The following is a 26,356-nucleotide window of genomic DNA, read 5'->3' as shown; positions in this document are numbered from 1 at the left end:
TAAATGGACGGAAAACCACGATTACCCAAACCCATGGGTATTTTGCCCCTCCCTAATAGAAATGATAGGGGTAGAGATGTAGAAGAAATATATAAAGAAAGTGTACAATTTAAGTTTCAACTCGCTTTTTAAATTAGCGTAAAATGGTTACCTTGATAAGAGGACATATATATATATATATATATATTTTTTTTTTTTTTTTTTTTTGAGTCAATAATATTTTACTTTATTATAAACTAAGTGGAAATTTTGAACGCGATTCGAGTTTGAGTGTAGAGATGAGTACACTTTTAAAGTTAACTTATTTGTGACTAAATTTCTTTTTTTTAGAAGAAATTCTAAATTACGTGAAAAATATTTTAAACTCCAGATAGTAAAATATGGAGCGTACATGTTACATTAATTACAATGTTCAATTAGCAACTACAATAATTTGAGGGACCCGTGCTGTAAAAACGTGTTTCCATTAGAATTATTGCTTGTTTTTGTTGTAAATGTGTTCCAGTTTACCACATCTACGTCGGACGAGGAGGGAACCAAATGCAAGACCTCAAACGCAAAGCAGTCCGTACTGGAGAAGTAAATGTTATAACTACTCATTATTTGTTTTTTAAGCTTCTCCGGCTCATCAGCTTCTTTTCTCCGCCTCTAAAGACCAAACTTTCTCTTGGATGATCTCGCAAGGTTGAACCGAATCGATCTTTCATGTAAAAGAAAAATCGATCTGTGTTGAAAACACATCAAAAAATGGGAAACCACGAGTGTTTAGAAAGAACAAGGTAACTACTTGCTTCAGATTTACGTTCATAAAGCATGATATTAAGCAGCAAACTCCGCCCTGAAATCGGAACTGCAAAATACACAGGGAGAGGGGCCAATTTTCAGCATCCTAATATCAAAGCATCTCAAGACGTGGAGGCATCCAGTAACGACTGTTCAAAAAACAGTTCTAATGCAACAATGATCGGTTTTCAATCTCCGCCGGTGTCAAATGGAGTTCAAACTTTAAAAGTACGTACTTGATGTCCACGTCAAATGCTTAGCTAAATTGATTCTCTCTGGCCTTCCAAAAATGAGGCGGCAAAAAACCCAAAAAACGCACCTGTTCAAGCACACAAATGAACGGAAAAAAAGCATTGTGAGCAGTCTTGCATCTTGCAGGATATATACTGATATGATTAAGAACAGAAAAGGGAAGAAGAACAAAGGAGAAGGTAGTATTCATTACCTGCTAATGTTCTTCAGCGCCTATAAGCCCAGCTTCGAGCACACATTAAGGCATTCATCAAGTCCGGCTTCAAGCAAATCATATGTTCATCAGCTGGCCTTGATAAAGTGTAGTATGCCTCGCCACAAGTCGAAAGAGAAACTGGAATGGCCAGAAAATCACGTGCCATCCGAGAAAGGGTGGGGTACTTAGGTGCTGCACTTCTCCACCAAGCCAATGGATTAAAATCCTGACTCCAAGGCAAGACAGGTTGGTCCAAATATATATCCAATTCTGATATTTTTGCAGGGTGATGATTCGATTGGATAAACTGCTGGTAGTCTTGCAACACAGTGAAAGTATGATTGGCACGTACAAGAGGATCGGACTGCCCTTCTGAATGTGAATAACTCGCACGGTTCCTTTTTTCAGGAAAACGGATCACGTATTCATCAAACTGTTTGCGAATGGCATCCAAAACAGCTGGAACTTGTGAGTTTCCGTCCCTACCCTCAACTTTTGAACAAACAAATTCAATATATCTCATCTTGAATCGAGGATCCAGTGCTGCAGATATTGCCAACAGCAAGAACATGTGATCCCAGTACTCGTCAACCTTTCCCAACATGCCCTCAACTATTGACCTATTAAAACCCTCTGAGCCAATGGACATTCGGGTCAACATTTCACGAAGCTCATGAAGGTGATAAAGATAAACATTAGCAGTTACTTGTATTTCTGGTTCAAATAATGCTCCTGATACTTCATGTATGCTCTCTACAGCTTTACAAACACCTTCAACTTTGTTCCATTCCTCTGGGGATGGTACGTCGTGAGAGTCAATCACATCCTTGGAAGAGAGTTTTCCAATAGACCACAATTTCAGAGCTTCTTGTAGATTGGCCATTTTGAGAAACCACATGGGGTAATCAGTTGTAAAAGTATACACTCGACGGACCTTGTGAACGATATCTTCAATCTTGTCAAATGCATCCTGCACCATTTCACGGAACAGATCCCCACAACAATACACACGAAACAGCTGACTATTACGTCGGAGTTCCTTCTGTACCTGGATGTACCTTTTCACATACCCAGCCACCTCATTACAGAACTTATCATTACCCATAGTGAGTGTGAATATCTTGTTCTCAATGCCCCAATCTTCCAGCGACCTAAATATGCCCCGATCTTCACATTTTTTAAGTAAATCATCAGACTGGCCCGAAACCGAAAGAGTACAGAAGTAAAGAACCCACTTTCGCAACTTCCATTTCTCATCAATAAAATGCGCGGAAATGCACAAATAATCACTGTAGTGTTGTCCCAAGTTATTGCTGCACTGCCCAAAGTCATTGTTGTCCGTGAGTACGTCCACAGAGAGGCTAATCTGTCCATCAAAGTTTCTTAATACTTTCTTAGTTTCCACTTTCATTCTCTCATATTCTTCCATGCATTCACTTTCAACCTCATTGAAAGTAGGCTTAAACAGCTGGTTAAACACGCCAATTGACTGTATGTAATCAACATTTTCAAAATACTTGGGTGGATCCTGGTTAGAGCAAATCCACTGTCCAAGAGCCCTCAAATCCTGTCTTGGATCGTATTCACGTACCTTCACATTGCCCCTTGTAACTGAAACTGATGAAGAGGATTTGGCATCCTTGCTATCACCACTGTTGTCACTTTCATTGGTTCCAGAAACCCCAGGCATATCTGAAAAACAGGAGATTATTAGTACCATATCAAACCCATCATTCTTTCTACTAATTAACGTATGACATCTATTCATTCTGTGTTATGGAGTTAAAGTACTTAAAAAACGTAATCTTGGTGCAGAATCGTGGATACCCCATCAACAATACAACCAAAAATCTTACAGTGAATTCATAACAGCAGAAGCTTTATTCACAAGGATACAAATAGACTAGAAAATGACCCAGATACGTCTAAGCCCAGCCAGAAAAAGATTAACAGCACCATAGCTAGTGTTATAAAAGTCCCCACCTAGCGCACTTAGGTGCTAGGCAGCTTGTCACCATCATGATTAATCACTAAGCGCTTAAAAAATAAGAAAGGCCGCCTAGATTCATGTATAAAATCTATTTCTCTTTCGTGTTTCGAGTTGAACCATTGAAGTACTAAATTCTTACTTTAAATTCTTGGGGCACAATCAGGGATAATCATTAACCATATAACCAAGAATCTTACTTTAAATTCTGAAAAACATAATTCTAATATTCACCCACCAAACTGTGAACTCAAAGATCACAAATAAAATATAAAAAAAACACAAAATACACAAAAAAATTGACAATATTAGTAAACAAAAACACAAGATTTCCAAGTTAAATTACTACAAAACAACCAAAAAAGTAATCTTGGCGCACAATCATGGAAACGCATTAACAATATAGTAAAAATATTACACAAGAGATCGTAAAAATTGAATATTTATTCGCCCACTAAAGATAATACAAAGATGACCACAAAAAACTACAATATTGGTAAATGAAAAAGCACGAAAACGGCAGAAAAGACCAGACCCTCAGAACCAAAAAGAAGAATAAAACGCAGAAAGCACAGCACGGAACGACATCACAGGAAGAGAAGTGTACGAAATCGGTAATTCAAACGTCGATTTTGATAGATGAACAGTAAAGGTGAAATCTTGAGTGGAGGACGAAGACGAACCTCGTCCGCGTCGAGTCGCAGTCGCTCAAGGGATTTTGGGGTTGTGGGAAATTGAGTAGACACTAGAGTCCAGACAGGGAGAGAAAGACGGAGCGTATGAATAGCTTAGCGGGAAAGTTAAAAAAAAAACACCATCGGAGCCGTACACGTGGCAGGGTTATTGATAAGACAGGTCTTAATGTTTGCTTTTTGGTGTACAGGACAAAGTGACTTTTCGTTTTCTCGTTTCTCTCGATCGCTCGCTTCACATTTGGAAGTCTTTTAGACTACGCACTGATTTGGTACTGAGATGTTTTTATAAAAAATGAGTATAAAAAAAGTTGAACTTAAAAAGGTGTTTAGTAAACACTTAAAAATAATACATTTTCACAGTTTTAGGTGAAAAAAACTGAAAACGTGAAGCAGTAAAAATGAGTTTATTCTCACTACACAGCATAAGTAGTTTTTTTTTCAAAGCACAGTAATACCAAACCTGCCCGACATCCTAATGAATTCGGATTCTTGTAGGATCCTTTTTGTGAGGATCTTAGAAATTCGTGAATTATGTTCGTTCATCGGACATTATGCGATTATAAATTATTTTAAATATTTTTATTTAAAATTAAACACAAACAGTACATGATAAAAATTGATCGTACAATATATGATGAGCAGACACAATTTACGAATTTATAAAACCCTCACCAGAAAGATCCGGAGAGGATCCTGGTGGCATCCTAATGGTGTCTTTATTTTATTTTTCTTAACGTTTTACTTGTTAGAAATAAATCAAGTTTGAAATGAACTGAAATTTAACTAAACGAGACACTGTCACATAATTTAAAAATTAAAATTTAGGGAGATGTATTGTATATGAAGCTTGATGGATTTTGCTTGACTTTTTGGTTTAGGTATATTCAATATAAACCTGTAAGGAGTTTGTAAAAATCATTTTGTATTGAATAAAGATAAATGTTATGAAAACTTTTTCAAAAGTGGAACTTTTCATTGACTTTTTATCACCTCATGTTTTTATAATAATATTTTATTATATTGAAATGAGAATCGACGTTAAACGATAAGACGACAGAAAATCTATAAAAAATCTCTTAAAAGTCTCTTTAGCAACTTTTTATGACTTCTAACTTGTAAGTCTGTAAAAGTCTTTGTAATAATTAAGTATTGACTTGAACAAAACTTTTCTGTAACTTACAAAGAAACTTCATTCTTGATAAATATTTCTTTACAAAGTTCTGACTATAATGAGCATGAGGATACATTTTGACAATGACCATAACGGACTCTGAAGAGGAACTGACTATGAACCAATTCATGTTCATACCACTATGAATTTTCTGCGCAATACAATCAACAAAGATATTAATTCCAACAAAGTGGACCCAAAGAAACCGATAACACACCAACACAAAATTTAATACTCACGAAGAGAGACTCATAAACAACTTCACCAAGAGACACTTATTGACGGAAATACTAAGATGAAAAATACATAAATAAAATTCCATAAGAAGATAAAGGAGAAAGGCTAGAAAAATAGAAAGAGTTGCCACCAGCCCTAAGCTGGAGCAAAGGGACGACGGCTATGAAGTTTGTAGATTTAAGGTTTGATAAGAGGAAGGAGAGAGAGAACCAAGAATGAGAAGCTTCTGGTAACGGATGATATTTGTGGTTGATAATCATGAGGCATTGATAACCAATACTTGTATGGATCGATACATAGTTGATGATCCAATGGCGATTACTATTCTACTCTAGGCCTTAAATGATGTCTAGCATTAAAATAAATTTTAATTACTTGTTAAAAAGACCAAATTACTTATTAAGCTTAATGATACACCAAACGTGGCCTAAGGGAAATAGTTGACCCCGTTGGATTCAATGGTAAAATTAACGAAGCACGCCATATACTTGTGTAATTTAGAATTTTTCGAAAACATTTTGTTGAGACACGTCCATTTTTGTCCTCATGAACAAGTCAAATAACCAATATTTCCAACGTAATTGCAATTCTACATATTAATTAAGAACAATGCTATTCACACACGCATTATACCTCTCATATCTCTTTCAAATTCTAACCGTCAAATCGATTGAATTGAAGAAGATCAATGGTAAAAAAATTAATAAAGATGTGTGAAAGGTAAAAAGATGTGCGCGAATAGCACTATCCTTGATTACGCACACACAAATACAAGAAATAAGGTAAGCAATCTCAACTTGATGCATATTAAACCATCTCCAGCCATAAAGTTAACCAGTTCTCACCATCCAAGGGGAACAAGTTCACAAACAATTGCAAGTTACAACCAAAAACAAAAGGAGATGTTCAATCTCTCTAGCGGAGTTCAGAAAAGTCTTCCAAAATAGAGGTCATCACAAAAGCCAAGTACCTGTTCATGTCATCAAATGCTGAAAAATGGAACAGAAAAATAAAAACATAAGAAACATCATCCGGGAGAATATAGCAAGCAAAAAAAAATATTAAAAACGGCAATTAAAACAAAGGAACACAGAAGGAAGCTTGAGGTGTAAGTTACCTGTTAACATTCTTCCATGCCTACTAGACAAGCTTCGATCGGGTGAATAATAAGGCATTTGCCAAGCCTGGCTCCAAGCCAACTAAATTTTTCTTTGCTGGCCTTGGTTCAATGTAGAATGCCTCATATGAAGTTGCAATAGAAAATGGAATGGCCAAAAATTCGCGTGCCATCTTGGAAAGAGTAGGATACCGGGCAGCTGCGGTTTTCCACCAAGCCAATGCAGTGAAATTCTGACTCCAAGGCACAACAGCTTCTCCCAAATAGCGATCCAAGTCTGATCCTACTGAAGGGTAATTATTCATTTGCACGTCCAGCGAATATTTATCAAACAATTTGTGAATGGCCTCCAAAACAGCTGCAACTCGTGAGCCTCCCTCTGCACCCTTAACTTTTGAACAAACAGTTTCTACAAATTGCATCTTTAACCGAGGATCCAGTACTCCAGCTATTGCCAAATGCAAAAACATGTCGTTCACATACTTGTCAAGCTTACTCAGCATGCCCTCAGCTATTTTTCTAGTAAAACCGTCTGAGTCATTGTGCATTTGGGTCAGAAAATCGCGAAGCTCATCAAGGCGACAAAGATAAACATTCGCAGTTAGATCTTTTGTTTCAAACAATGCATTTGATACTATATATACGCTCTCCAAAACTTTGCAAACACCTTCAACTTTCTTCCATTCCTCAGTGGATGGTACTTCGTAAAAAGTCTCATCTACCGAGGAGAATTCTCCCTTAGACCATAACTCCAGAGCTTCTTTAAGCTTGCTACTAGTGAGATACCACAATGGTAAATTTGCAACAGAATACAACGGGTCAACTTTGTTAATGATATCTTGAATCTTTTGAAACGCACCATTCACCATTTCGCCAATTAATTCCCCACAACAATACACGCGAAACAGCTGACCATCAAGTTGGAGTTCTTTCTTTTCTTGGATCCGACCCTTCACAAATCCAGCTAACTCATTATACACACCATCAGTGGTCATAGTGAGTGTGGATACCTTGTCCTCAATGCCCCATTTCTTAAGAGAACTAAAAATGCCCCAATCTTCGTCTTCAGGAAGGAGATTATTGGTATCTTCAAGAGAACGGAAATAAACCTGCTGCTTTTTCAGCTCCCATTTCTCATCAACAAAATGTGCAGAAAGGCATAGATAACGATCAAAGTTTTTTTCGTTCATCATAATGTCCACCGACAGGCTAATCTGCCCGTCAAATTTCTTCAAGATTTCTTTGGTACCCATTATCTTCTGTTCAGAAACCAAAAGCTCAATTAGTAGTCAGGAAAACCCCCACACTTTCTAAGAAACACAAAATAATTAGAAACTTAGAAACCCCATCCTTTTACTAATAATTCAAGCATGTCATCTAATTGTCTTGCTTTATGGAACTAACCCTATGTTTGGATGACGGAATTTTTAAAGTTTCTTGACTCAATTGTCAAATATGCACTACATAAACACTATCAATGAACTACTCGTGCACAAAAAACCTACAACAAAAACTTTACAAATGCACTAAACACATAATTTTCGAATGACTCCTTTACTCTCGTATGTATTCATCTAATCATTTTTGAGACCCTAAAAACAAAACCAACTTTTCAAACACAAGAAATAGCTTCTAATTTTTGGTCCGTTGTCAAACAATGTTTCAGTTTTCCATTTTTTAGTAGAAACTAAAAACAAAATGTTATCAAACGAACCCTAAAATCTTCATCCTTTGTTTTTCAAAGTAATTACTTCTAAAGTCCATGCGCTTCTCCATAAAACCAATTAAAGTGATTTTATTTTCATTTAAAACACTTTCAAATTTGTTTCCAAACGCTCAAAGCACACTCAAAAAGTAAAATTTGAGTATTTTCATGGAAACCCATTAACAAAATTACCAAAAATCTGATCATAAAAATATTATAACGAAAAAAGAAATTATACAAATATGCTAATTGGTATATAAAAAGACAGAATAATCCTGACCCAAACAAAAAAGTGAAGCACAAAAAGCATAAAAAAGGAATTAGATTACATGAAGCAAAATATGCGTGATTAATATTTGAAACATTTAATTGATAATATCTCCCAAAGAATGTATTCTGATAAGAAAGTATTAAAAAGGTACAATTTTGAGGAGAAATCTAACCTCGTTAGGTACGGCGGTGGTCGGAGTCGTGAGAACAGGAGTCGCCGGATGGAAAAAGGAGAAAGAAGAGGCACACAGGAATTTAGGGCCTTCTCCCAGAAGAGGAAGAGACCGGTGCGAGAGAAACACAGTATACAGGTCGGCTGTGTAACGATCATTTTGGCGGGAGAGTAAAGAGTACAGCATCGGCACCGTACACGTGGCAAGCTCAATTTTTATTTTATGATTTTAGTGAAATCTGACTCATTAATATTAGACTCAATACTAACATTAAAATATAAAATACAAAAAGTTCACGACGAGTCTTACTTTTAAAATAATAGCATTTTTTCGGTACAATCAAAAAAATTTTCCGTTTTAAATAAAATGACCAATTAGTCGTTTTACCATGACAATCTATTGTTTTTGGGCAGAGAATGCTTACTAAAGCATTTTAGTCTTCTCTAATTATTATTGTGTGATTCACTTAATATTTGAAATCATATCGAAACGTGTTACGTAGAATACGAATTTGAAGTTTATTTCAAGCAAAAAATAAATAAGAGTAGCGATTGTGATAGAACATTTAAAAGTGTGCGAAAAAAACAAAAAAAATTTAGATGGTACCTTACACCAATAAATGAGAACACAATTTTTTCAAAAGTTATCATCAACTTGTCAGAAGATCTCTATCTCATTGAGAAAAAAAAAGCCAAGATCTCTGGCACTTACGAGGAAACCACTCATTTGCTTGGAAAATCCTGAGACAGAGCCGAAGGAGCATTGCGTCATGTCAATCAGACTCAACAAAGTTAAAAAGTGGGCAACCTTTCCTGGCTAAATAAAATAATTTCATTTAACTTAATTCAATTTTCGTTTGGTTCATAGCTTTCAGATGTATTGAGCAACCCTAGCCGGCTATCCCTAGGGGTAGGTAGAAAAGGTGCTGAACTGTTCAAGCAGGACAAATCAAATCAATCCAACCGTTTTGGTTCGATTTCAACTTTTTAACAAATAAGAAGGGTGCTATGCGGTGTTTATTAGACTATCTTCAATTGATCCGGTCAGAGAATCATAAAATCAAAAATAGTCTAAAATAATATGAAAATTGTTTCCAACCAAGAACTAGGCCAACGAACTTGTGACCCTATCAGGTCAAAACTAACCAATCAAGCTAGTGGGTTGGCCATCTCTAACCAGCCAGCTAGCCCGATAAGACCATCTCCAATGGTTGGGCTAAAAGCCAAATTTTTTAGCCCGAAAAATTTAGCTTTTAGCCCAGAAACAACTTTTCTGCTCCAACCGTTCTGGTCTAAAATTTTAGCCCGGGATTATTAAAGAATGAACTTATGCTATTTTTTTTGTTAAATTAATTTTTTTAAAAAAAATAAATATGTAGACTATCGTAAATTAATTTTATGAACATTTTAATCTAAAAAAATTTAAATTCCGATAAATATTGAAAAATCACTAAATTTCCCACAAAGCAAGCCGTCAACTTAATTAATAAAGCACATGATTAATAAACTTAATTAATAAAGCACATAATTAATAAAGCATATAATTCATACACTACATAAACTTAACAATCATATCCACTATCTTCACTTGGTGATGGACTTCGTTGAAATGTTGGGATATAGGGTTGAGAAGATTCATCATCTTGAAACATACTCCTTGAGGCAGACTTTCGCATAATTTCCTTTTGTTTATCACGTAAGAACTTCTTCCTCTCTGGAGTGTATTGGCTGAGGTCCTTCATCATGAATTCAATTTCAAACCTATTTTCCTCCCTATCCGAGATTTCCTTCATTTGCAAACGCATTCGAGCCGCTTCTTCTTGGCGAGCGCTATGAGTCTCGTTCAATTTTGCCATTCCGGTATCAAAGTATCCACTCATCAGATCTTGGGACTTCCCTTTTCTCTTTGCTTCCTTTTGCTTATCTCTTCCTGGGGGCCTTGCAAAAGAAGGAGATGGGGTCGTTTCATCGACACCTTCAACAACATCTTCATCTCCGGCATTTGTCTGTGCAACTTCACGTTGAAATAATCTTCCCCATTGTTGGTCCACATCGGTTCCCCACCTTGGACAATCCTTGAGGATGTCCCAAGCATGTTGCAACTTAAAGCTGCACAGACAAATGCCGGAGATGGTCTAAGCCAGCCCAATTTTGTTTTGTTTTTTTTTTTTTTAGCCCATTGTTGGAGATGGTCTAAGCCAGCCCAATTTTGTTTTGTTTTTTTTTTTTTTTTTGAGGATTTTTTTTTTCCTGTCCACTTTTTTTTTTTTTTTTTAATTTCTAATTTTTTCCTACACTATTTCTCACATATTTTTTTATTATCCCATATTATATTATCTAATTTTATTTCAATTCTTCACATTCTCTATTATGACCCTTTGGCCCCCTGGGTTGGAGATGATTTTTTGTCACAATGCTACGTTTGGCTTATGGTCATTTGACCCCTCTGTTGGAGATGATATGAAATACGGCTTGGCACTGTTCATTAAAATATTAATTTCTTAAAAGACTATAAGGTTAAAACGAGCTATTTAGCCCTCCTTCAATTAGAGATGGCCTTAGAGAAATTTTAGTGTCTAAGGGCTCCTTATGGCCATTGGCAATTGAATCATCTCTAGTAAAATAACAAAGTTCTTAAAGACGTTAGACACTAGTCGGGCGACAGGCTAGGGCCTAGCGTTTGGGCAAATTTAAGTAAATCTATCATATTTCGTGTAAATAAGGATCTGCTTATACTTAAAATATATATAATTTCATCATAAACTACAAAATATAATGCATATATATTATGAAGTATTAGAACATAATAAAAACATGTGAAATAAGGATATAATGATTGTTCATTTGTATGCAACAAGTCTCTTACAATTTATTAGAAAAAAATAAAATGCAAAATGAAAGTTATCTATTTTCTGTCTAACTAAGTTGCGACCTAGGCGAGTGCTGATATGATTTTTAGCACCTGCAAAAATAGAGATAAAACACTTAAAAACACTTGCAAGAGTATAAGGTTGTCGTAGTATAGCAGTTCAAGTAAGGTCATTTTCCACAGAGATTGAATGAATAATTTGTGTTTAAATCCAACTCTTAATTAATTATTGAAAACAAAGTTGGAAAATGTTGATTTTAGAATTTAATATAATAAAAACGAATTTTAAAATAAAACAATTAAAGAAATTAACTAGAGAACAATTTAAAGAAAATCAATTTGTAAAAGTCTTGGATTCTGCCGCCCCCTTAACAATCTTACGCAATTTTACCAACTACTTATGAATTTCCACATACATGCTTTGAAGGTTTGGTTTTCCTAATGCATATTTTTCTCGTGATGTTCAAGCGAAAACGTATATCTAACATGCAACCCGTCTGTGATGTTCAAATCAAATATAAACATGCAAGACTCATTAAGCTTTGTAAAAACCTTTTGAAAAATCATGCAACCCTTAAAAGTGTGATGTTCGCCTTAAGTGAACTTACAATTACTAGTCACAAGAAGCTCTCCTCAATTTCAGGGTGATGTTCCAACAGAAATTGTATCAAATTACTTATCAAAAAACCCTAATAGTCGTGAATCACTAAGACAATTAAATAGTTTTAATCGCGGTGATTAATAATTCAAAGCAAGCATGCATCCATTCATAAGCAAATTAATAAAATCATATATTCATGCTAAAGCTCAAGGCTTCGCCCTAACAAAAGAATTTAGTTATGAACAATCATAAAATAAAATATTATTAAGAATAAAGATAGAAAACACCTAGAAAATAAACTTAAATTGTCAAAGGCTTGTGCGTGTGTTTCCACGTCTCCTTCCCCTCTAACCCTAATGGCTAAAAAACCTTATTTATACTATTACAAAATAAAACCCTAAAAGGTGTTAGAATAAAACTAGCAAACATAATAAAAATAATAAAACAGAAATTAAAGGTTTCCTATTTGAACTAAAATTCGGACTTCTCAGAAAATCAGACTTTTGACAGACCAAATCAACTCCGATTTGGTCCCAAAAGGTCTCTTTTGAAAGCTGGAGACGTCCCCTATAAATCCTCAGAAGGAATCTTTCTCAAAATATACCATATTGACCTCCAAAATACTTAAAATTTCCGTAAACGTCAATATGGAAAACCTACCCTTTATTTCATCACCATGGTCAAACGGCTTGGTAGAAAAATCTGAAATTTTGACACAATTATCTTGAAAGAATCATGAACATCCTCCAATTATAATCACTCCAAAATTTATCCGTTAGTTCACTTTTTGCTCCAGAGGAAGTCACATGTCCTACATTGAGAATATATAACAAAGTATCAAAATTCTACCAAAATAATCAATAAATTAATACTAAGATTAAGGTGAAATATATAGTATAATATGGACTCATCAAGTGCCTAGGCAAGTATGGGTGGGCTAGGCGGGTGCCTAGGCAGTCTAGGTAGGTGCCTCAGGAGGTCTAGGTGTCGTTTCTTAATTTTCAAACGTCTAGGCATTAATTGGAGCTGTGGCCAAGGCCTACGCGGCGCTAGGTGGGGATTTTTGGAACAATGGTAAATAGTAATTGCCTTTAATTAATAGTAATTGTTTTTTGTATTTCTACTCATAAACTGAATAGCCATGACAATAGACAATAAAATATTAGTACTTTTTATTTTATAAAATAATAAGAAATAATTTAAATTGAAATTTGAATAAGATTTTTAACCGATCTCGTCTCATCATATGTCATTATCCGAAAGTACAATTTTTGTAAATAGATTTTGATAAAATTTTTAACCAATTCCGTTGCGTGACATGTTCTTACCTATTTAGAATCGTTGAAAATATTGAAATGTAGTGTAAGGTGAGAAAAAATTGTAAGGTACTTATACAAAAAAATATTATAATTTTTTTTAAATTTTTTTTCGGATTTTTAATTGATTTTTTAATTTTTTTTTATTAACTTGATTAATCTGGACCGTCGGATTATAAAAAATTTGAAATCCAACCATCCAGAATGAGACACGTGGCCCACCCAAACATTTATGATTTTTTTAAAGCCGAAAAAATTGGACTGTTGATCTGAAAATCAAATAGTCCTATTTCAAAGTGACTGAGTAAGGCTGACATGCAGGCCCCATCGTTTGAAAATATACTTGAGACACACCCCCACGAGGGCGTGTTGTCCACGCGGTTGATGCAAATTTTTTTTGAACGTGGTTGACGTCACTTTCCCTTAGGCACTCGGGCCTAGAACTCCTGCCTGCCCTCTCCCAAGGGCTCCCCCTTAACCCAATAGCCCGAATGGGCTGAAACCAGTTTGAAGGACAATTGGATTGGATTTGTTGCCAATCCCCATGGCTAAATACCACAATGGAGCTGTTCTTATTTCAACAGACATGTGATTTGGTTGCCAAACCTTAAATATTCTCATTAAAAAGGTACATAAAAACTTCGTGGTGCACCTTAGCCGCTATAACAAGATCAATTAGCATAATCACGAGATCAAGTTAATTATATAAACTTTTGCATCTAATTTAATCAGTGCATAAAATTAAGATTTCTCATATATCGAGCATAAAATAAAAAGAACATAAAAGCAAATATGATATGAAATTAGCATGCATTCCATATCATATCCATTGTCTCACACGCACGCGCACCCACCTTTCTCTAGAAATCAAGACAACCAAAACAAGATCCATTCAACAGTTTAATACAAAAAAAAAATAAAGATGTCCACTTTCCCTAATGGAATTCAAAATAAACAAGATGCCCTCCGGGGTAAGATGTAAACGGCAAAGATCATCTAAAAAGCAAAGAAACGTACCTGCATCAAACAACACCCCCGGATTTAGATTAAAATCTTTTAAGAAATCCTGTTGCAGGAGTGAAATAATGGAAAATAATCACAAAAATTAAATGAAAACAACTGAGAACAAAATAGTAGTGATGACCTGCGAACAATCTTTCAGAGCCTCCCAGCATACCAGCTCCGGGTGCACATTAAGGCATTCAGAAAGTCCGGCTTCAAGAAAGCTACACGTTCGTCAACTGGCCTTGGTTCGGTGTAGAATGCCTCAAATGAAGTCGCAACAGAAACTGGAATAGCCAAGAGATCGCGCACCATCCTCGCAAGGGTAGGATACTTGGCGCCTGCGGTTCTCCACCAGGTCAATGCATTAAAATCCTTGCTCCAAGGTAAGACCGGTTCCTCCAAATAGCTATCCAAATCCGATCTTTTTGTAGGCTGAATATCCTGTTCGACGAACTGCTGGTAGGCTTGCAACACACCAAAAGTATGACTCACATTTTTAGGAGGAAGTGGAGGAGTAGAGTCGGGAGACTCTCCTTCTGAATCTGAATCCAAAGAAGATGAATCACTCACGAAACTCTCATTTTCAGGAAAACGGATCATATACTCATCAAACATTTTGTGAATAGCCCCCAAAACAGCTGCAACTTGTGAGTCTGCATCGTCACCCTTGACTTTTGAGCAAACAAATTCTACATATTTCATCTTAAATCGAGGATCCAGCGCTGCAGTTATGGCCATCAGCAAGAACGTGTCATCCCAATACTTACGAAACTTCTTCAACATTTCCTCAATAATAGTTCTGATAAAACTGTCCGAGTTAACGGACATTGTGGTCAGAACCTCGCGAATTTCATGCAGGTGATAAAGATAAACATTAGCGGTCAGATGTTTTGTTTCGAACAATGCATTTGCCACTTCATAGATGCTATCCACAAGATTGCAAACACCTTCAAGAGTCTTCCATTCCTCGGCGGATGGTACATCGTAATCATCAGTCACATCTTTTGAAGAGAATTCTCCCATATGATATAACTCTATAGCTGGTTTGAGCTTGGAACTCGTGAGATACCACAGGGGTAATGATTTCGAAGAATACAGTAGAGAAACTTTGTCGATCAAATCTTCAATCTCTTCAAATGCATCCTCAACCATTAAACTGAGTGTTTTCCCCAAACAATTCACATTAAACAGCTGACCGCCGAGTTGAAGTTCATTCTTTTCTTGGATGTGAGTTTTCACATACTCGGCTAAATAATCAAAATTAGTTGTGGTGACTGCTGATATCTTGTCCTCAATGCCCCAATCCTGAATGGACTTAAAAATTCCCCAATCCTCAGCACAATCATCAGATGAATCGCTGAGATGACGAAAGTAAAGCACCCACTTCCTCAGCTTCCAATTCTCGTCAACAAAATGCGCGTAAAGGCATAAGTAAACTTCACTGTCATAGTCGAAACTAAGCGATTTTTGGTACCTCAATAAGTCCACAGAAAGGCTAATCTGCCCATTGAAATTTTCAAAGAATTCCTTAATTCCCAACTTCCTTTCCCCATAAACTTTCATGCATTCACTTCTAACCATGGCGTAAGTAAGATTAAACCTCGGGTTAAGCCTAAGTGCCAAATTCCTAAAAATAGGATGCTTCACCAACGTAGGCGGAAACTCAATGGAGCAAACAAAGTCCGCAACAGCCCTCAGAGTTTTCTGCTCATCGTATTCGACAAGCATATGCCCCATCCATAGATAGTAGTTATCTTCAACCACCTTAAATGGAAGAAGACCTACAACGTACATAAACACTGCAAGTTCTGTAGTAGCTTTTTGCACATCATCATCTTTATCAACCCCCTCCTCAACATTGTCCCTTGTATCTGAATCTGATGGAATAGAAATCCTATCCATTCCATCATTGCTACCCACAACACTGCCTTCAATTCCATGATCAGACATATCTAGCAAACACAAAATTATCAAAATATAGAACCCTAGAAACCCTACTTTTTAAAACATTAATTCATGCAAGTTGATTTATGGCATGTTTGAGATTGCTTTGCTAAGTGTTTTCTAACAACCCAAAAGCGCTACTGACAATTGGCAGAAAAACTCAAAAAACGTTTTTGGGGTCGTAAATTGAACCGCTTTATGGAGAAGCACAAAGCACCTACTACGTGCTTCTTACAAAAGCAGTCCAAAACAAGCATCTCGTCTATTTCTTTTGCACTATAAAGTAAAACCAAGAATACCCATCAGCAAAATAACCCAAAATCTTGCAGTGGAATCTTAAAACTTCAGAATTTATTCAACCCCATAGAACTCTGAACTTAAAGGTAATATACTGAATGATATAATATCAACAAAAGATACCAAAGTAGACCGTATAGGAAAATAAATATACAAAAAATAGACAGGACAGAAAACAAAAACTCATAGTTCCACAAAAAATATATCATGTGTGATCATTCTATGAAATATATATCTGGAAAAACAAATATATGATTTCGAGTGGAAGCCGAACCTTTGTTTTCTGGTGATGAAACGGCGAGAGGAAGCGAGGAGGGAAGCGGAGAACAAGGGATTGTGGGGGTCGTGTGGGAAGTGGAATGGATTGAGAAAGAAACGCAGTATATATGGGCTGCTCAGGATGTGGCTCATTTTAGCGGGAATGCTAAGCAACAACAGCATCGAACCGTACACGTGTCTAGGTTATGAAAAAAATGTCTCTTCGTTTCTTTCGCACCCTTTTCTTTTCGGATTCTCTCCCTTCTTTAGATTATGAACAAAATGTCTCTTCGTTTCTTTCGCACCCATTTCTTTTGGAAGCAGGATACTCTCCCTTCTTTTTTTTTTTTCCTTTTTTTGTTTCTTCTTTTTATTTGAACGGTTATAATTAAGTCACGTTAACATTTTATATTAATTTTTTAAGAAGTTTTAACGAAAAATTATATTTTTACACTAAAAAATTAATCTGGTAGTATTCATTTTACGCTTTTTTTTCTTTATCATTAAAAATCAAAATTTTAAAATTATTTTTATTAGTTCTTCTAATTTTTTTTTATAAAAAAAGAACAATAAAATAGAGAAGGTAAAAAGAGGAGATAGAAAGGGAAGAAAAAAAAAGGAAAAGAGAATCTAATCCCTTCTTTTCCTGCTGTAATTTTTCTGCACACATCAAATCATCTCTTGTCAACCCGTCCATCGATATGGTGAATTTTCTTTTCGTATCAAATATGTTCTGGTCTTCAGTGGGAAATCTTATTATCCATATACTAATGTTACATGACAAATATTTAAAAAAAAATTAAAATATGTTTTATAATTTTTACTCATGGTTTAATATCTTAATGAATAAGGTGTGAGTTTTTACGAATACGTCCCACCTTCGAATTTCTTTTATTTCCAAAATTATTGTAATAGTTTTGAATTAGTCTCCATTTATGTACTAATAATGTTGTTTAAAAACTGTTTTAACATATAAAAAACATTTAATGAACTAATAACCACATCAAGTGGCATGTCGGTAAGGACGCGAACTGTGACTCGCCAAAAAAAAAAGAAAATGTAAGGTTTCGGTTTGATGTTTCGAATCGGTAAGTCTACTTGACTGTGATCATGAACAAAGTAAAATTCTCCAACCTCTCCAGACCTAGAAGAGGTGGATAGAGCATTAAAGATATAAATCGGCACGAGAACGGGTTTAAGTTTCGGAGGCAGTGAGGATATATAATCCCATATATATCGAATCCGCCGCGTTTAAAATATGTTGTGACCAATCGACTATTAACCATTCAATTTGTTTCGTGACCAATTTGTTTTTATTTTGCAATGGGGAGATGGGGAAAACTGTTACCCAATGGCGACAATGAAGGTGGGAAATGGGGATAGGAGAAGACACTTTATCGAGGATGGGGATGAGAATGACGTATCTGATCTTGCTTCAATCTATTGTCATCCCTAATCAAGTATCAGTTATCATGTTATCCAGTAGTTATTTAGGATCTGTCGTATTAAACAATTTCATAATTTTTTAAAACATTTCTTAACAACGTCTTCTAAGAACAAATTTTTTTAAGATCCAAAAACTTATTTGGTATGAGATTTAAAATTGTTTCTAAATTTACAATTAAAAAAAACCCCTACAACTCCCTTTTGATTCAGAAATTACAACTAAATTCAATTGAACAGATAGAGAGATAGAGGGTTGGAGAGGGATGAGAGAGGAAGAGCAGAGAGAGGAGAGAGAAGTAGGAGACAAAGATTTGGAGGCGAGGAGGAGAGAGAAAGAAAGGAGAGAAATAATCTGATCAGACGAGAGAGAAAAATAGGATATAGATAGAAAGCTAGAAGAGAAAGATCGGGAGTGAGAGTACAGGAGAGAGAGTTTAGAGTTTACAACTTTCCTCTCTGCTCACTCCCGATCTTTCTTGGCTAGCTCTTTATCTCTATTATATTTTTTAATACAAGCGATGATATACACAAAATCAATGTTGTCAAGGCAAAAGAACATTGGTGGAAATGCTCTTAGGTGCTTTTGGGCTCAAATCCTAGCGAATAATTGATAGTGTGAACTTTTCTTTGTTTCTGGTATATTACGTAATGGTTGGATTCCCTAGCGGAATCGAATGAGCATGAAGCAAATAGATGATATACAACAAAAAATTACAGCTCTTAACTTGAATAGGTGAGGTTCTTTTACTTGTCCCAACTCCGAAGGCGCTACACCATAACGTAAACACACGGTGCAACGCAATCACTAGGATTTTACTTCCTAAACCTTATCATACATCGTGTTCATATGGCACCAGATATACAATTGGCTTTCAAAATGATCGGCACGATCACCTTCGGTAATCGGTGCGTATACATCGAGTATTCTAACATATATACATAGAATGTCTGAAACCTATACATATATATAGGTGAACTCTGGTAACTAATGGCAAATGTATGCGCTATATATGAAAGCCTTGCACTAAGAATAGTATCGATTGTGTTTGAGGCTAACACCATTCATATCCATGTCGGAATTCGACCACGAAAATCCATGTCGGCATTTCTTACGTCGTCCTTGTCACTGGTCCTTTACACCGCTTCTTACAAAACACCTGTATGGAACAACCTCACCGTTGTTGTAAACCTAAGCACCCATGAAGACACCAATATGATAATTTTTCGTGCAATGATCACAACTAGAATACCTGCCAGACGGTAAGAACATCTGAGCATGCAGGATTGTGACCGGACCACAGCAGAATTCCCAAACACCATATTTCCTCACCATCAACGATCTCGGGATCAGTTGAAGCGGCTGCCAAAAGTTGAACTACGAGGAATAGATGCCGGCACCTGTCGGGGCAACCCTGGTTCTTTTGATGTAGCTTCAGCACTGGCGTTATCGACAAATGGCGCATATGGCAATGTCATACTCTTTTTCAGCATTTGCTGAATAGAATTGCAAAACAAGAAAGTTCATGTAAAACGTCAACTGTCCAGGAAGAATGTCACAAAAGTTGAGAAGAATATCACAAACAAGAAGCCTTCAGAAAGATAACTGTATCTATCAGCAACACCAATGCAACGGTGTAAAATACTTTCGATTTTTCTTCAGTTTGCATATTTTCGATTTTTCTTTAGTTTGTATGGACAAGTTTAGCATTTCATGGTGATTTGAACAAGTAAAAAGTCAATGCAACAACCTGACACTGCAAAAGCTCATTGATATGGCATTAAAATCTAACCTTTGGTTTGTTTGGTCCATAAGTGTTCATTGCTCGTTCAATTGATGAGTACACGTCAAGTGCTTGGGGGGTATCACGGATGCATTTTATGATACGAACGTGTTCCCTCATCTCTGGTTTATCTTGTAAATAAAGAATGACCCGTGAAGGTGGAGACTTTGGATGGTCCTTTTTCCCGTACGACTTTTCCATTATCACCAGGTCATCCCAAAGTACATCCCACAATACAGAACATGGATCCCTAGCGGGGTTGAACTTCTTCTGAGCTACATTGAAGGGTTGCTGAATGACAAAAGTTACAATGTCATTGTTTGGTGACTTTTTACTATCACTTATAGATGATAGGAAAGGACTGTAGCACTACGAATGATTCTAATCTGCTAACTTACTTGCAACAGTATCGCTCTTCGATGAGTGACTAGAAGAATTTTTCCTTTGCGTAGTAAAGAGTGATCTTCGTAAGCATCTGATAGAGCAAACTTCCCACGTACTTTAAACAGATCAACCTGGAGGAAAAACGAGCCTGATTCCGCCAGCTGCAATATAGCCTTCATGACCAAGAAAAAGAAAGTTTTAGTAAGAACGAGCAACAAAGGGGGTATCAATAAAACTAAACCAAGTTCAATTAATATAAAAAAAATAACATTACTGACAAAGCAGTCAAAAAATTAGTACCTGTCCTTGTGCTTTGTACCCATCATACGGTCGAATCAAATTATCACCACCGATTACACGAGGCAGCCTTTTGCGGAGGAGTTGCTCATCAGAAGTTATTGCTGATGCTATCTTCATTCTCATCGCATTGGCACCCTCAGTAGTTTTTGACAGAAGATCTAGAACCCCGCTCACTGGTTGTGCAGCTGCACCTATTAATCCTTTCCCAACACCTTGAACAAAACCCTCAACGCCAGAATTTTTGGCACCTTCAAGCGGCTTTGTCAATATGCCAGTAACTCCTCTGAAGAGGCCTTTCGCCAGTGCTCCACCTCCCTCTCTGAGAACATCACCAAAGTCCTCTACACCCTTGCTTTCCTGAAAAGTGAAAATTTTTAATTAAAATAAAAGTAAATAAATACAAACAGTCCAGATAATATAGCCATAAGTGAAATACTGAGATTTAGCAGTGCCGAAATTGCAATGAGCAAGAGCTGGAAAAGTACAGCCCAAGGAGAGTACGGTACATTGCATTTGCTATATCCATTACCGTATATGAACAAATTTATGTAAAAAATATTAATTTAATAAATCAATAACTTCCCCAAATATACGTTGACCAATAATTGTTTTATCTCCCTCACATGTGTTATAAGAACGTAACACTGTTGCAACCATAGAAAATTGTATGTATGATAAAATAATCAGTGCACAGGTGAAAAGACCTTTTCGAATGGCAATCTAAAGCAAACCTTTCTCTGTCGGCTTTGAATGAACTTCTTATCAAATGATAAGGCAGCCATGCCCTTGCTCATGTGTCCAAGGGCACTACTTGCATTGCCCAATATGTCAACACCAGATAGCAGTTGAAGAGGTTGGCCTAAAAGATCCTTTTGAGCGTTTGAAATAGCAATACTAATCATTGAACTCTGCCTCATGCACACATTCTCATTAAACTTTTGGTATATCCTCACCTAAAATAACAAACGTAAATACTTAGGCCAGCCGAAAGCTTCTAGGATGAATTCCAGAAAGAAAGAAAAAAACCATGAAATCAGAAAACAGCAGGAGGAAGAATCCCAACGCTTACTGGCATATTCTCAGTGTTCCCCAATGCAGTCATCAAAGATGCCCAAAAGCCAAGGACGCCTCTTGGCCGCTGACTAGGTGACATAGCCATTGACACTTTGAATCGAACCTCTGAAATGCTAAGAACTCTGCAAGTACAAGTAACATTATTTAAGGGAATTACGACTAAATGTAGTGAAAAACAATGATAAGACAATTTTGGAGTCCTTGAATACCCAATTTCAATAATCGGATCAACAGAAACAGCAGTTGTTTGAGTATCAGACAACCGACTGAGGTTGACCTGCTGAATCATCTCATGAAGGCGCCAAATGATTGGCTCATGAATGTTTACCAAAAAGGCAGAATTTTCAGGTCCCTGAATAATCAGTTGCATGTAATTAATATAAACTGGAGAAAAAAATAATGAGAAAACCTTCTTTTGGAAAATGGTAACTTTCTTATATTTACCTGGAGACCGATATATGGATAGACACATAGATCTAGTGACCCATTTGACTGCATTGTGATTGAAACTTTCAAGATATAGTCAGTATCATCTCCAACTTTCTGAGGTCTAAAAAGAACTGGAGTTGGACTAAGGGGCAACTGGTTATCCAATTGTATCCCGCGCATTCTAAGTTTGAACCTGAAAACATGACACAAAAAGGCTTCCAGATTTAATAATTTTCGGACATTACAATCCTGGTAAGTACACATAATGCTAAAAGAATCACAATTTTAGGCCACAGTAGTTGATGATAATGTTGCATCATTTAGCATCTTTTTTTCCCAAATGTATTTATTAGCTTTTGAACTTGATATGCATATGTTCACTATGTTACAGGAGGAAGATTGCCCCTTACAGGGTATGAAAAGAAAGTTGGGGTTCCACCATAAACCTATGTTGGTAAACCATGGGTCCAGCCCATGATGAAGGACATTAAAGATCCAGCCCATTATAAAAGGATGGATGCTAGAAAATTCTAGCATCTTATATAAGCAAACCAAGTGCCAAGGAACTAGAAAAATCTGGTCCAAATATGCATGTCGGTGGAGCGCATGCATATTCTAGAAAGTTCTAGCAGTTTGTATAATTGTGTGGCTATCATTTCTAGCCAAAGTCGGTGTGCAATGGGTATGATGGCAAAAACCCACCTATAAATAGGTGTGTTGGTGTTGCTAGCAAACATGAGAGTAGAAAAGGATCAAGTTCAAAGCTAGAGTTCCACTCCAAGAGTGAGAGTGAGAGTGTTCCACTACACATTATGTGAGTGAAGTTTAGAGTGATAGAAAGTGTGTGTTATACTTTTTTGTATCCATCAAATCTTGTCTTTGGCTTGGTAAGACTACTCTTGTTGTACTCATCATTTTCATATAGTGAAGATTGATTGTTGTTCCGTGGACGTAGGCATAAATTGCCGAACCATGTAAATTCTTGGTGTCCATTTTCTACTTTACTTTGTGCATTCTCTATCTTGTAGTACCGACATTCCTAACTACCCATTGGGGTGTTCTTCCCATCAATGTGGAATTCATTCAAATACTCCCCCTCACGTGTGTTGAGTTTTCAAGTTTAGCACGTAGACAACACAATGCGTGATGTAGAACACGTGTGGCCGTTGGGCCTCACACGTGGGACGACACTCAAGATTTTTCACAGTTAAGGAAACTGCACCCCACTAACTAATAAATTAAACAAATTGTTCTCCAAGCCACAAAATTGAAAGCAAACTTACCTACTGATTCCAGAACCTAAGCCAGTTGAAAATGCACACACAAGATTCTGGACCGAAAGGTACAAGATTTCTTCGGGTGTATGGTCAATAATGGATATCCCAAGCTCAGCAAGCTCAATGATAACATGAAACTCACAATCAGCGATCATTGGTGATTGTTGCTGTATAGAAAGCTGAGACAGAGGTGATGAGTGGCTTGTACTCAAGATTCCAGAAGGATCAATTTCTGGCATCCAGTCACTCATCTTGATGACATTCACTTTCTCTTCTTTTATAACAGTAACACGTAAAGCTTTAGAAGGCACATTTCCCACATGAATGGCTTGGTGATCAGAAATCTCATCAATATCATACTTCCCTGATTTTAATGGGTCTTCCCCCTCAACCAGGATCTCTAATAAACGTCTTCTGCCAAGATCTTCCCATAAAAAAGAAGCTGCTGTATTGGGAGGAAGAACTTTCCATGAATCGTTGGTACCATCCACCTGGCGAATTCGGATGGGTAAAAACATGGAACGATTTTCAATCCTGTTGATCGAAAACTATTAGCAGTGGACCAAAAAACAAAGGAACACATGCATACAAGTAAAGGAGAAGAAACAGTATTTATGACTTATTGTACTGTAATAAGATAAATTCCATATTAACAGACATTACAAGTTCAACAAAATTTCACTTTCGTCAAAAAGAATTAACGTCCATATCTTACAATACCTTATGATAACTACATTCTCTCTTTGCATTTCACAAGCTTTCATAAGACATAGTGAACCATTACCTGTAAGGACTAATAGAAGAGTTTGGACGGAAAACAACTTCATAGCTTGAGTTCTTAGCTCCACTTCTTACAGCTATTCGAAATTGAAGTTGATCATTTCCGTCATCCTTCTTCAAGCAAACACGCATGACACCTTCACTAGAAACACTAAATGGTGCACTCCATTTGTAACCATCCACCCGCACCTGATAAGAATAATAAATCCCACTTGGGATTCAGACTATGTATGCTATTCATACATAATTAGCGAACATGAAAGATTATAAAGCTTCACTGACCTTCAACAATTCGACTTTGGCACTAGACTGCCAACAAAAGGGCTTTGGAGAGTCCGTGGGATGAATCCATGCCACGGACTGAGAATCACACTGTTGCAGGCAGAGTCTGTAACCAACTCTATTAATAAACAAGGTGTGGGGCTGGAAGTGCACAACCTGAATATTAACCATCGAGCAGTTGTTTATTATTATTAACATACACCAAAGAAACTTGACAAATGCGTAGCTTATGAGTACCATCAAGTACGAAAAATTGGGACTAACAACAATAGCTTTTACTAAGGACTAAGGAGTAAGGAACCTCCAATGAAAGGAACCTTCTGTCCTCTCTAAACATGCAGATGGTCTGGTGAAGAGAATCTTTCATCATTTTTCTTTAAGGGTTAACTTATTTTCTGTAATCCGGCTTCAGAGCTAATGTTTTACATATCTAATTTGGTAAGTCCCTTGTCACATTCTTTCTAGCAGTTTCTCAGAGGAGAATCATTAAAGATTTACGTCACAAGATATTTAAATTCAACCTTTGTTCTGTCTGAGGTCATGCTCAGTCTCGCTGAAAGCTTGTAATAAGATCCATCTGAACTGAACACTTTTACATCAAGCCTTTCCTGGAAAAGAAAGTTCAAAGATCATATGATAGTGAACAAATTTCAGCAACTGCAAAGCATAATCATGAAAAGGAAAATGATCTGATGCTCTATTGAAATCACCTTCTTTTCCAGTTCAAAAAGAGATATCCCAGGACTGTAAATTTCTGAATGATGCATGGCAACAGAAAGCCCCACTCGTGAGGACAGATACACATCTTTTTGAGATGGAAACAGCGAAGCCCCACTACGGCTAGCATAATCTTGTGGAGAAAGCATGTTAGGAACAGGACTAGTGTCCTCAATAACTTCAAGTACTTGAATGTTTCTCCTTGTGGCAGAATGCTTCCTGTCCCTAGAGTTTGTGGGACTTCTCAAGGCTGGTGTTGCAGACTTGACTGCCCTAGAAAGCATTAGGGAGTCTGTATCTGCATTGTCCGAAGGTTCTACTTCTACCACTCGATATGCCAATGAAATATATGAATCATTAGTAATCCAGTACGGAACAAAAAACTTTATTGTTTTGGGTGCAACAGTGGTTCCTCCCATGTCACGTTCAATACTCACGCGCAGTCTCCTGCGAAAATGATGGTAGTGGAGATAATGAATCTGATAATTAATAAATTACGTGTTACATTATTTACAAGAAATGTTTAAATTTTCCAGTAAGTAATCATTTCAGACATACCAATGAGACCTCATCCTAGGACATTATAAATGGCACACAAGTGTAGAACAAAAAATATGAGGAAACGTCATACAAAAAATTATTTCCAGCATAAAAACCTAACATAGCATAACAGCAAGAGATTCTGAGTTGGAATCCTTGCAATTAAAACCTCTTAATGTTCACTGAAAACCATGTATTGGGTTTCATGCTGGTTGGCAGAAATCCATAAGGGAGAAGTGTTGAATATTATATGAATTCACCTACATCCTAACAGGTTGAGCTTTTGGGAACAACAGTACAATAACACCTTTTACAACAAACAAACAAAAAAATGTCAAAGAAATCTTTTCTCCGGAACCACAAACCTTTTACTTTTCTGGTGAACCATCCAGAATGACGAGACATGGTCATTGGAATAAAGATTCAAAAGAAGAATGGGGTCCTGCCAGAACAACCATAGTTATTAAACTC

The 26,356-nt window shown here is 36.5% G+C and overlaps 4 protein-coding genes across 8 annotated transcripts in view; all 4 read right to left on the bottom strand.

Moving 5' to 3' along the window:
• Positions 1–762: 762 nt before the first annotated feature.
• On the bottom strand, positions 763–4,011 carry LOC103961252 (zinc finger BED domain-containing protein RICESLEEPER 2). 3 transcript variants are annotated; one of them, XM_018650905.2, is made up of 3 exons: positions 3,902–4,011; positions 1,229–2,923; positions 763–1,102 (listed from the first exon to the last, which is right to left on the bottom strand). In XM_018650905.2, exon 2 carries the CDS (start codon positions 2,919–2,921, stop codon positions 1,242–1,244), a length of 1,680 nt encoding a protein of 559 aa, XP_018506421.1. In that variant the 5' UTR covers positions 2,922–2,923; positions 3,902–4,011; the 3' UTR covers positions 763–1,102; positions 1,229–1,241. The 3 variants fall into 3 exon arrangements, with proteins under 3 accessions (XP_018506421.1, XP_048427491.1, XP_009372067.3); XM_048571534.1 differs by lacking the exon at positions 3,902–4,011 and adding an exon at positions 3,754–3,895; XM_009373792.3 differs by lacking the exon at positions 3,902–4,011 and having other exon boundaries at positions 1,229–3,745.
• A 2,088-nt stretch (positions 4,012–6,099) lies between these two features.
• LOC108868232 (zinc finger BED domain-containing protein RICESLEEPER 3-like) lies at positions 6,100–8,787 on the bottom strand. Of its 2 annotated transcripts, none has more exons than XM_048572130.1 (3): positions 8,587–8,787; positions 6,439–7,697; positions 6,100–6,310 (listed from the first exon to the last, which is right to left on the bottom strand). In XM_048572130.1, exons 1-2 carry the CDS (start codon positions 8,770–8,772, stop codon positions 6,462–6,464), a joined length of 1,422 nt encoding a protein of 473 aa, XP_048428087.1. In that variant the 5' UTR covers positions 8,773–8,787; the 3' UTR covers positions 6,100–6,310; positions 6,439–6,461. The 2 variants fall into 2 exon arrangements, with proteins under 2 accessions (XP_048428087.1, XP_048428088.1); XM_048572131.1 differs by having other exon boundaries at positions 6,439–7,694.
• A 5,307-nt stretch (positions 8,788–14,094) lies between these two features.
• Positions 14,095–17,258, bottom strand: LOC103961251 (zinc finger BED domain-containing protein RICESLEEPER 2-like). Its single transcript, XM_009373791.3, has 3 exons — positions 16,892–17,258; positions 14,516–16,328; positions 14,095–14,388 (listed from the first exon to the last, which is right to left on the bottom strand). Exon 2 carries the CDS (start codon positions 16,324–16,326, stop codon positions 14,530–14,532), a length of 1,797 nt encoding a protein of 598 aa, XP_009372066.1. The 5' UTR covers positions 16,327–16,328; positions 16,892–17,258; the 3' UTR covers positions 14,095–14,388; positions 14,516–14,529.
• Positions 17,259–19,113: 1,855 nt separating this feature from the next.
• Positions 19,114–26,356, bottom strand: part of LOC103961250 — a 31,109-nt gene continuing 23,866 nt past the window's right edge. The window contains exons 49-63 of one of the 2 annotated variants that reach the window (XR_007253651.1): positions 26,251–26,327; positions 25,339–25,792; positions 25,150–25,236; positions 24,629–24,784; positions 24,351–24,535; positions 23,573–24,100; positions 22,305–22,482; positions 22,070–22,212; positions 21,856–21,982; positions 21,518–21,739; positions 20,787–21,143; positions 20,501–20,659; positions 20,112–20,393; positions 19,572–19,815; positions 19,114–19,478 (exon numbers count right to left, since the gene is read on the bottom strand). Coding sequence is in view for 1 of the 2 variants with exons in the window: in XM_048571953.1 (XP_048427910.1) it covers positions 19,669–19,815; positions 20,112–20,393; positions 20,501–20,659; positions 20,787–21,143; positions 21,518–21,739; positions 21,856–21,982; positions 22,070–22,212; positions 22,305–22,482; positions 23,573–24,100; positions 24,351–24,535; positions 24,629–24,784; positions 25,150–25,236; positions 25,339–25,792; positions 26,251–26,327 (3,102 nt within the window). In the remaining variant the exon portion in view is untranslated. Of the gene's footprint in view, positions 19,816–20,111; positions 20,394–20,500; positions 20,660–20,786; positions 21,144–21,517; positions 21,740–21,855; positions 21,983–22,069; positions 22,213–22,304; positions 22,483–23,572; positions 24,101–24,350; positions 24,536–24,628; positions 24,785–25,149; positions 25,237–25,338; positions 25,793–26,250; positions 26,328–26,356 lie in introns of both variants that reach the window. The other variant, XM_048571953.1, reaches the window with a different exon arrangement.

The sequence above is a fragment of a genome, unplaced genomic scaffold, assembly GCF_019419815.1.
Source record: "Pyrus x bretschneideri cultivar Hongxiangsu unplaced genomic scaffold, Pyrus_bretschneideri_v1 Contig6, whole genome shotgun sequence".
Taxonomy (NCBI): Eukaryota; Viridiplantae; Streptophyta; class Magnoliopsida; order Rosales; family Rosaceae; genus Pyrus; species Pyrus x bretschneideri.
Note: the sequence above shows the minus strand (reverse complement) of the source record. Positions and strands in the feature narration are given on the sequence as shown.

What these genes read in the sequence shown, in the direction of transcription:
- LOC103961252 (XM_009373792.3), bottom strand. Translation starts at nt 2,999, where the DNA reads ATGAATAGATGTCATACGTTAATTAGTAGAAAGAATGATGGGTTTGAT.
- LOC108868232 (XM_048572130.1), bottom strand. Translation starts at nt 8,772, where the DNA reads ATGCTGTACTCTTTACTCTCCCGCCAAAATGATCGTTACACAGCCGAC. An exon ending in CCACCGCCGTACCTAACGAG is followed by an intron (nt 7,698 to 8,586) that starts GTTAGATTTCTC and finishes GTTTCTGAACAG; the next exon opens with AAGATAATGGGTACCAAAGA.
- LOC103961251 (XM_009373791.3), bottom strand. Translation starts at nt 16,326, where the DNA reads ATGTCTGATCATGGAATTGAAGGCAGTGTTGTGGGTAGCAATGATGGA.